We start from the raw sequence: 11217 nt of genomic DNA, 5'->3' as shown, positions 1-11217 counted from the left end.
AAAGAAAGTCGTAGTAGGCAGTCAGGCTCAACCAGAAAAAAAAAAAAAATTTTAAGTGGAATCTATGTGATTTACGCCCATCACCAAAACGGAAGTGACGAATGCTTAAATTAAGGCTAGTCAATCGAAAAGAGGGGATCACTTTCAAAAATATCAGCGACAAAAGCGACCCCTCTTTGTAGAAAAGTGGCCAGTTGAGGGTGAAGGAATTAATGTTTGTGTCAATTTTTCGATATTTGCCATCTGAACGGTCGAGCTTCAAAACAGTACTAATTTCATGAAAATCCGTCGCCTCTATCAAAAGTTTTAGGCAGACATATATACATAAATACATACATACATTTAAACAGACAGGTGAGATTTATATCATAGATATATATATTTATTCTAATTTTATTATTTTTCTTCGATATTTATAACTTCACGAATACATGCAGTCTGAACATTTAAATGTAACAGGAACTGCTTAATCATCAAACGTCATTTTTTTTTTTATTGTATTGAGTAGATTATTCATATGCAATCCAGATAATTGGACGTTGCATCAGTGACGGGAGGGGGGGGCGATATGCAAACAAGCTGTAGAGATGAAGAAGGCCTCGAAATTGTGCATATTCTCTCCTGATGACCCGATATTATCTGGGGGCGCTATGAAATACCCCTGCAAAAAAGAACATGATTATACACAAGACTAATAAATGAAATGAAATACCCAAGATAACAATGATAGACACCATTCTATACAAGTCTACGGGGGAAAAAAAATCTAAGAAGAGGAAGACCCTGAAACAACCTATTTTATCTCTTTACAACCGACATTAACTGTAAGCAGAACTGGATTACTTCACAAGTGAAAACAGATGAAAGGCATCATTATATACAAGCCTACAAAGTAAGCTGTATCTTTTAAAACATTTTATCTTCTGTTGCTTGCTTGCTTGCTTGCTGGCTCCATAGCGAGTTTCTGCTCATAATTTTTATCCCTCATTATGTAAATAAAGGGTTCCAGTCAAAATTTCATCTGGCGTTCAATAGAAATGTTCCCGAATTTAACAAGATAAACCTGAAGAAGGTTGGAGGTTACATCGACCAAAACGTTGTGAAAATAATACTAAAAGATGAAAACAGTAGTCTGAAGAATCATAATAATACGAACAAGTCTCTTTAGTTCTATGTTGCCCATAAGCAAGTTAATATTTTACTTATGCAAGAATAATGTCTTAGGACACTTATAGTAAATAATCATAGTGGTTGTTACACACAATCACGCATACGTTTTCTTCTCTCTCTCTCTGACAGTCTGATTTCAACGATGACGCGGAGGTCAGTTAGCGTCCGTGTCGAAGGTGCGATAAATAAAAAGGTAATAATTGTTTTAGTAAAGCACTATAAGGAATTAATCCAAGGTTATTTTCAAGATTAAAGTTATAACTTGTCAAGCTGTGTCAATAGTTTGAATAAAACTTCTAATCATGGCTTAAAGCAACTTACTAAACAAACAACCTGAATGTTGAAAGATCAATCAACAGTTTTCCAGCACACATACATCCTTTCCACACTCCTAAGAAATATTCTTCCTCAGAACAAACACAAGTAGAAAACAATGTTTCAGACGCAAACATTTCAAATAGAAGAAAACAAATACCAAGTCAGACAACTGTCTCCGTCATCTGAAATGAATTTCGAAAAAAAAAAAAAAAAAAAAAAAATGAGATTCTTTTTCTTACCTACCCTTCCTTCTATACCAATTGATATATTTTTTCTTTCTTCTATACAATCGATATATTTTTCTTTTTTAAGCTTTCCAGTTTGAGATGTTTTTTTGTTTTTTTTTAATTCAAGCAATTAAAATATTTAATGCAAAGAACGAAGAAGTATAATTTTTTTACCTTCAGTTTTGAAAGGTATACACTCGTCAAAAATAAAATTTAGTCAAGATTTTCTAAGTTAAACCTAAATAGCAAGTCACCTCACAAATCTATATTGATGTCTGCCTAGTTAGCAAATTAAGGAACTTTTTGTGCATGTTCTTTAAATAAAAAAATTTTTAAATGGAAAATTCCAATAGATTTAATTGATTACATATTCTTTTCAACCCTATAATTATTTTAGTACTACACACTTCACTGCATTCACCATTTATATTCATTGGCTATGAAATGGAAATTATTATTCAACACAGATATGTTTGTTAGACATATAATCCATCAAGTACATAACAATCTTTTTTTAAATTTATTTACGTTACAGTTACATTTTAAGAATTAAATGCAACCACTAAGTAAAAATCAAATATCGTAAACTTCTCAACAACGCTGACTATGTACAGGCAGTACATAATGAAGTGATTATGTCAAATTAATTTAATCTAATTACACTAACAAAGTCCGTTTAATTATAGGTACACACGAATGTGGTGACCTTGAAGGGGGTCAGAAATAGGAAGCAAGTTGTCACGAGTTAAAATTTCAAAATGTGTCAGACAAAAAAGCGACAAAATAGGAAGATGGAATTCGGAGGAAAAATGAACATAAATGTGAGAACTTAGCTTTTGAAAATAGCATTTAGACCTTTCGGCCATAATTACGTACCCAATAAAATAAACAATGTATTTTCAGTATAAACATCTTTGTATTAATTAATGATAAGAGTAGAAACTCTTGAGATTGGTTGAGGAACATTTTCTTTTTCACTAAGCTTGTAATATTTCTTTTTTTTTTTTTTTCTTTTACTGTCCCCACTTCACTTCCTAACATAGTGAGAAGTTGAAATTCAGAAAACTAGAAATCAGCGTTTTATATACATGTTTTAAACTTAAGACTTCAAATACATGTATTAGATTTGCAATTAAGGGATTTCTGACTCCAAGTTACTTTAGTGGATATGTAGAGATTTGGGACCATTTTCATTCTCTTCCCTGGGAAATTTTGCATATGAATACACTTAGTTTTTTATGTAGATACTAACATTTATTTGTATAGAAAATGCACACGCATATATATATATATATATATATATATGATGATTGCAACGTCTTGTCAGACGAGTGCCATTCCCTCAGACATTTAAAATCCATGAGCCAAAATGCCTGAGGGAGTATCTATACAAATATGATGTTACAGAGTCTTAACTTTGTACGACAGCTAAGTCTCTCTCTCGGTTCAAAATGTTGAGATCCAGCAACAAGCAAGAGCAAGATAGCCAGCAACAAATTAAACTGCAGACCAGCTTAATGCGGGTAATGGTCTTCCGCTTTATGGTTTTTTAAATCAGAGATTTGCTTCTCCTAGAAAGGTTGCCTTCACCACGGCTTACGGGAGCCCTCTCCACCCCAATACACATATACACACACACAAATATACACGGTGCTAGTTGGCCGTTGACCCAGAAAAAGAGTTCATTCGCCCTTTGGAAGGTCTTGTTTTTAATCCTTCAGGGAGACTAGCTGCCCTCCTCACCAAACAAGTCTGGTGGGGGAACCAGTTTAGTCGCCGGTGACCCGACCATGAGGCAAGTAGTACTGGGTTACATGGTACCAGTAGCACATGACCTGACACACTATATATATATATATATATATATATACATACATACATACATACACACTTCAGAATAATGTAACTGTTTATTGCATTTAGCAAATTCAGTATAAACCATTTATAATATTTGCTAACAATTTTCCTCTGGGGAGATGGGTAAACATCGAAAACCTATAGGTCAAGGAAATATACTTATTGAAATGTATTGTCTTGCATTTAATACAAATTCTAGATTTGAAATTTAACCGTTTCACATCATAAAATTTAAACTATTAAATTATGATTTATTTGCTCTATCTGATATATTGAGCAATTTTCATTAAACTGGGATTGTCTTATATAAATATTACATCCAATAATATTTTCTAAGACTGATAATCACTGGATTTGCATACCAGTAGATTTATTGCATGACATTATTCTGAAGTATATAACACTCGAGATAAACAAGACTTCCAAGAAAAACTAAATTGATTCTTTATAGGTTTTTTTTTTTTTTTTTTTAATTTCTATTTTCTTATCAGTTTGTTCAAACTGGAGATGGGGCATCCTACTGGATGCCAAACATTTAACCAGTAAGATATTTCAACCGAGAGATCTTTAAGATTCTGATCATCCATTTAAGTGCAATTATTTGAATCTTTTGCACTTGGTTCATCGGATATATTTGCCACGAGTCCATTTGCTACTGGAATAAGAGATCTTTCTATGATTTCTCTTTCTTTTTTTTCCCATCATACATAAGACCTTGGTATTTCGCAATCTTTTCCTTTTCAGCTCTGCTTAACTAAGCATCATTAGGAACACTAACTTCTACTAAGGTTGCTACTTTCTTCTTCTTGTCCCATATCACTATGTCAGATTTTATGGCTCCATTTTCTAGGTACGTAGCTGTAAGGATTGCATAGTCATAGTGGATACAGGTTATTCAATGGCAAATTAAAATTGTTAAATTTTATAGATTGGGATAATTATTTTTATTCTCAAAAGATATTGTCTTTAGAATGCACTACTCTTGGAAAACAATACTCTCAGAAGCATCCTATCATTGACATTACTCTCAAAAAACACTAAGTCCTTGGCAATCTTTATTCTCAACATGATTGACCCTCAGTCACCACCTTCTAGAATTTATTTGGTAAAAAAATAGAAGGTATAAATAAGGTTTTGAATTTTTGGAGAATATGATATAAAGTTGGGAATCAACTTACAGATACGTCATGTGACCTTGCGATTTATCAGATCAGGCCTCTCTGATATCCTGTCAAGACGAAGTATGGGCCAAAATAGAAAAATGGTTCAATCACAAGGATGCAATATGAAAGCATCACATATCGCCACCAATGGCCAACAGGTGGGCTTTCGTTTTTTAGGGGGAGGGGTACCCTTCTGAACTAGATTGTCTCATCGACATGGAGAATTAGCCTAGTGGAAAACAGAACATATATTAAATCTGTAAGAATTTGGATGAGACTATGCTGTGTACACGAGGCAAAGAATGAACTTCTTTTTTTTTTTATGAAAACAAAAACTAAAGTTTTCAATGTAAATTTTGGTTCAAATAAAATATATGGCATAAACAAATTGGGTCAAGCAACATTGAGCCTGGCCAGATGGATAACAATTTGAGAATACCAGGCACTGTATGTAGGAGGACGTTGACACCTTCCTGCAAGAGCTACAAAAACCTAACATCATTATCTCCCTTACGGGGATATATATGCAACTGAGGACCACTTGTGAATTTCATACTCCCATGAAAGTTCCTCCTTCAAAGGAAGTTGATTCCATCCACCTAGGGGGAGTGTTGCTTCAGTATAACGAAGGGGACCCCGACAACGCCCAGGAGCAAGCACAACAAAGGGGACCCCGACAACGCCCAGGAGCAAGCACAACAAAGGGGACCCCGACAACGCCCAGGAGCAAGCACAACAAAGGGGACCCCGACAACGCCCAGGGGCGAGCAAGCCCAACAAAGGGGTCCCCGACAACGCCCAGGAGCGAGCAAGCCCAACAAAGGGGTCCCCGACAACGCCCAGGAGCGAGCAAGCCCAACAAAGGGGTCCCCGACAACGCCCAGGAGCGAGCAAGCCCAACAAAGGGGTCCCCGACAACGCCCAGGAGCGAGCAAGCCCAACAAAGGGGTCCCCGACAACGCCCAGGAGCGAGCAAGCCCAACAAAGGGGACCCCGACAACGCCCAGGAGCGAGCAAGCCCAACAAAGGGGACCCCGACTACGCCCAGGAGCGAGCAAGCCAAACAAAGAGGACCCCGACAACGCCCAGGAGCAAGCACAACAAAGAGGACCCCGACAACGCCCAGGAGCAAGCACAACAAAGAGGACCCCGACAACGCCCAGGAGCAAGCACAACAAAGAGGACCCCGACAACACTCAGGAGCAAGCACAACAAAAGGGACCCCGACAATGCCCAGGAGGGAGCAAGCCCAACAAAGGAGTCCCCGACAACGCCCAGGAGCGAGCAAGACCAACAAAGGGGACCCCGACAACGCCCAGGAGCAAGCCTGGCAAAGGGGACCCCGACAACGCCCAGGAGCAAGCACAACAAAGGGGACCCCGACAACGCCCAGAAGCAAGCCCAACAAAGGGGACCCCGACAACGCCCAGAAGCAAGCACAACAAAGGGGACCCCGACAACGCCCAGGAGCAAGCACAACAAAGTGGACCCCGACAACGCCCAGGAGCAAGCCCAACAAAAGGGACTCCGACAACGCCCAGGAGCAAGCCCAACAAAGGGGACCCCGACAACGCCCCGGAGCAAGCACAACAAAGGGGACCCTGACAACGCCCAGGAGCGAGCAAGCCCAACAAAGGGGACCCCAACACTCAGGAATAGTTGTCATATAGGTCTTAAATTGAGGCCGTTTCAGATTTAGTTTAGGACCATATTAGGATATAATCCCTTAGTCATGTACATTTCATATTGTAGTTTATGGATTATAGATTTAGATTTTTGATGTGCTATCTTAATAACATTATAGAACTCTTGATCCAATATAGCCCCCCCCTTTTTTTTGATGTGTGTGTGTGTGTGTGTGTGTGTGTGTGTGTGTGTAAGGAGAGAATTGTGGGTTTCTTACCTTTTGGTGAAGCAGCTGCTGTGTTAGAGTCTCCAGTTGAGTGCGTAGAATTAAGCACAGTAAGAGCATAGTGAGGTGGCAAAGAGGCTTTACACAGAGCCGTGATGAATGCATCTCTGGCAGTGTTCATCGACATCTGACCACACAAACTTGCATAGATCTGTTGAGACTTGAGGATAGACTCAGTGGCACTTTCATCAGTGCTGCAAAGAGAAAGAAATTTTTTTAGAGTTTTATTTTGATAATTTTTTTTTTTTTTTTTTTTTTTTTAATTATTTCTGTAAAGTTGGGTTCATTATTGATTTACGACATTATCAAAACTTAGAAAAGCTAAGAATTTTTGTCTTTGGATTTAAGAGGAAACAAAAGTGGAACTTGTTAGGAATAGGCATCCAAAAATTCATTATCATTTTCAAGACTAGCAAAATTTAAACTTAACCAAACAAATTGAATGTATTATTATTTGTGTTTGTTTATATTCGTAATCTTTTAAACCAACGCATTTCAGGTGAAAACATTACATACTTACGTGTCATGCCAAAATTAGTATAAATTACAAAAAATTACAAAAAAATGCTACAAGTATTTTCAATAAAAAAAAAAAAAAAATCAGCCACAATTACATTCCTAGATATCTGGATTAAAGATGCTGGCATGGATACAACACTTATCAAGGCCAAGAATCACTTGAGTCAAATTATCGATCGCAGTTACCTTCTTTGGATCTTGCAAACTACTATCAAAAATTGTTAAAACTCAATAAATCATTAAAAATCAAAAATGTGCATTTTTACTTGTAATTATTTTCTACTGGATCATTTGTAATTTTTGGAATTGATTCTAATTTCGGCATGATACTGAAATACATTTATGTTTTCACCTGAAATGCGTTGGTTTCAAAGATCACCAATATAAAAAAAAAATCTTAGTTATTGTTTTAAGTTATTCAATAATAGAAACTGTTTTTTATCGTTCATTTAAGTATTTTCTGGATCCATCCTGGGCCCAACTCTTTTCCTGATCTACATTAATGATCTTCCAAATCACATCCTTACATCATTTGTAGACATCTATGCTGACGACACTACCATTTATGGTAGCACATCAAAGACAGTAAACGACCAAGTTCTCTCCAATTCTCTCTCCTCTGATCTTGAGCACGTAGTACAATGGGGTAAGGAGTGGCTGGTTACTTTTAATGCATCTAAAACCAAGCTTCTCTCTTTACATCATCAACATTCTGATCCACATCTGGCATCAATTGAAATGAATGGCTCTCGTCTTCAGGAGGCCTCAAGTTTTGACAAGCTTCTGGGCTTGACCATTACTCCTGATCTTAAATGGAACATGTACATCAAATCTGTTGCCAAGGCCGCAGGAAAAATGGTGGGATCTTTCTATCGATCCAGTAGATATCTCACTGCTGATGCTATTCTCTATCTATATAAGAGCCAGGTACGTCCAAGGATGGAATACTGTTGCCACATCTGGGCAGAAGCTGCTAGAAAGGACTTGGCCTGCCTTGATAGAGTTCAAAATAGACTTCGTAGCCTCGTAGGAGATGTCCTTTTCTCTTCCTTGCAACCTCTATCTCACAGAAGAGATGTTGCGAGTTTGTCTCTGATGTATTGTTATTTTCATGGAAAGTGTTCGACTGAGCTTCAATCTATGGTCCCCCCTCGCCAAACTTTCACAAGAAACACTCGTCTAGCTGTAAACACTATCAATAATTCCCCCCACTCTTTATCTGTGCCTAAACCTAAACGTAGATTCCATGAACAAAGCTTCTTTCTTAGAACTGCACGCCTGTGGAATTGCCTTCCGTTTTCCTGCTTTCCGGCTGACTACAATATGGCTGTCTTCAAGTCTAACGTAAATAAGTTCTTGATGAGCCATTCCATATAAGTTATCAAATTTATCAAATTTTCATTACTAATGATTACTATATTGTCCAATTTCTACTGTACACTCTTTAACCCTTATCCTTGAGTGGCCTCTTGGCCTTGATAATGTGGTGATGCCTATGTAAAAAAAAAAAAAGTCAGGATTGTCCGCTCTTTTTGACTCCCAGTTACTTCCCTACAGACGAGACGACAGCAATAAGCAAGATATGGACCCTTCTAATTAACGATTATGTTTCTCTCAAGATAACATGAAAGCCCCCCCCCTCCGATTTCCCCCTTTTCTCATGTTAACATCTTTCCTGCCTGACTATGTCTAATTAGCATAAATGAACAGCATAAGAGTGGAAGTAAAAAAAGAAAAAAGACAATTTTGACCATTTTATATAAAACGGTTTTATAAAGTTGGAAATTGATCTTTCTATAAATGATTGAAAAATAGTCGTTTAGCATGGAAAAATGCCTTTTTTTTATTTGCATATTTCGGTGAAAGTCTAAACTTAATCCAACTTTATCCATTTGAAGTTGGAACTGCTTAAATCTTTAGATACCTATTCCTAAAAAAAAATTTTTGTGCATGCATCTGTTGACTTGCATTTTGCTACAATCTTTAAATCCTAAAAATATGTACAGAGTCTTCAAAAGTCATTTATTTAAAAAATATAACATCAAAAGTATCTTTCTAATAATAACAACAAGACCTATATTCTAAAAAAAAAAATAAAATAAAATAAAATAAAAAAAAATAAATAAAAAATAATAAATACAAATAAATAAAAGATAAAAATATTTCTATTGCAACATTTTCTTTCAGCTATTTCTGGGTGTTGAATAGGGCAAAATGGCCAGTATGTTCACAAGACTTGGCTGGCGTCTTTTTTTTTTTTTTTTCCAGAAGAATATTATAAAACAATTAAAGTCATTAATTGAATAGCTAGCGAGAGGGGGGTATCATATAATATGCTGAAATATATTTTAATTCATGCAGATTTCATACATATTATTACAGAGCCAATTCTGTATGGAATATTTTATTGTATCTACTATAATAGTACCGATTTAAGGAAAAAAAAAATGGCTTCAATGCCATCAACTAGAATCCAAACCAAAACATTTAGCGTTTCAGTTGTGTTTCCACTGTTTGAGCTATCAACATATAAAGATTTAAAGAGCACTCACGTCAAGCTATGAATGAATTTTCACATGCAAAAAAATAGAAATATGTCAGTAAGTTGAAATGAACACTTTGCATTTCAACTTGCTAACATATGTCTGTATGCGTTATTCGTCCATCCAAACAAAGATTTGTAGCAGTCACAGAGAACTATTTTCTCTGGGGAATCAATGCCCCAACCCCTCTGAGTTCTCCGGCTTCAGGCTGACCTATCAGCTAACAGGGTGCATTGATTCATCTGCTCCCTAAAAGTCTGGAAGGAACATCAGCCAGTCAGATCCGGACCACCAGCCTAGCAACATCTATCCTCTTTCGTCGCCTGTCCATCAGACACCTCTCTATAGCATTGACGGTCTTCATTTGAGACAACTGCTATCCAGCCGGGGATGACACGATACTGACTGACCTTTGACGGCCTTAAAAGAACTTGTTATTGTTTAAAAAGGATTTTGTGTTTTTGTGCCTTGTTCTTTTAATATATTTAATTAGGAAGGTAAAACAATTGCCTCTCCTAAAGATTTTACTTATTATAAACCATCCTTGGTGTCTAGGGCTAGGACAACAGCATATTCTTTTCATTGTTTTGACTCTAGTGTGCATCCGTCGATATATCTTATGCTTTTATATAGTGATGTGGTTCCCGATTGATTTACTGTGTCTGTGTCGGATATATATTCGAGAGTCAAAACAATGAAAAAAAATATGCTGTTGTCACAGCCCTAATGATTACTATTTCTTGTTTATTCCACTGTTATGAGACCAGTGGTTTAAGACTTTATCGTTTAAATGTTTAGAGACACACACACACACATATATATATATATATATATATATAAATAAAACTAGACATTCTTGAGTAAAGTTTGGGAATACCACTCCTAAGTACACATAAATAATTAATCATTTATATACATAAAATAACAATGCTTGATATTCATTACAACTCCCATCCTGGAAATTGATTTCACAGCTTGATTGTGACAGACTTCTAGAAATAAGGAAATAGGAAATAAAAAAAACATACAAAGGAAAGCCTCGGCAAACTAACTTGTGTCCACAATGTTTCCCCACAAACTGCATCGACATAGCCTTCAAACAACTCAGACTTTAATCTATATTAATTAAATTACTATATTATGTGTATTAAACATTAATAAAAAAAAAAAAAAATTTTTTTTAAATACATGATATATCTTTGATCTCAGCTCGAGTATTTGTTTTTACTTACGAGAAATGAAATATTTAGAAAACCATGATATTTGCATCCACATATCAGTTTCTTTCCGGTTTTGTTTTGTTTTTTTTACTTTATTTTTAAAAAGGAATTTAATGTTACATTTAATACCTATGGTATTTATGTTTATAATAAATAAGAATTTTCTATTAATTAAAATATAATATTTATGTGTATTTTACAACCAGGCAACGGCCGGGTGACCTGCTAGTATAAGTATATATGTATATATATTTCTCCACACACACACACACAGTAAAACGGAGGGAT

At 36.1% G+C, this 11217-nt stretch overlaps 1 protein-coding gene across 1 annotated transcript in view; it reads right to left on the bottom strand.

The window, feature by feature from the left end:
• The window catches only part of LOC145256176 (protein MON2 homolog), a 1437553-nt gene that overhangs the window by 1275594 nt on the left and 150742 nt on the right, over positions 1–11217 (bottom strand). Inside the window, exon 16 of the mRNA XM_080114764.1 lies at positions 6639–6841. Coding sequence (XP_079970890.1) covers positions 6639–6841 — 203 coding nt within the window. The remainder of the gene's footprint in view (positions 1–6638; positions 6842–11217) is intronic.

The sequence above is a fragment of the Euprymna scolopes genome, chromosome 32 (genome assembly GCF_053919585.1).
Source record: "Euprymna scolopes isolate OS-2025 chromosome 32, ASM5391958v1, whole genome shotgun sequence".
NCBI classification, from domain to species: domain Eukaryota; kingdom Metazoa; phylum Mollusca; class Cephalopoda; order Sepiida; family Sepiolidae; genus Euprymna; species Euprymna scolopes.
The sequence above is the reverse complement of the archived record's forward strand: the minus strand, read 5'-3'. Positions and strand labels throughout refer to the sequence as shown.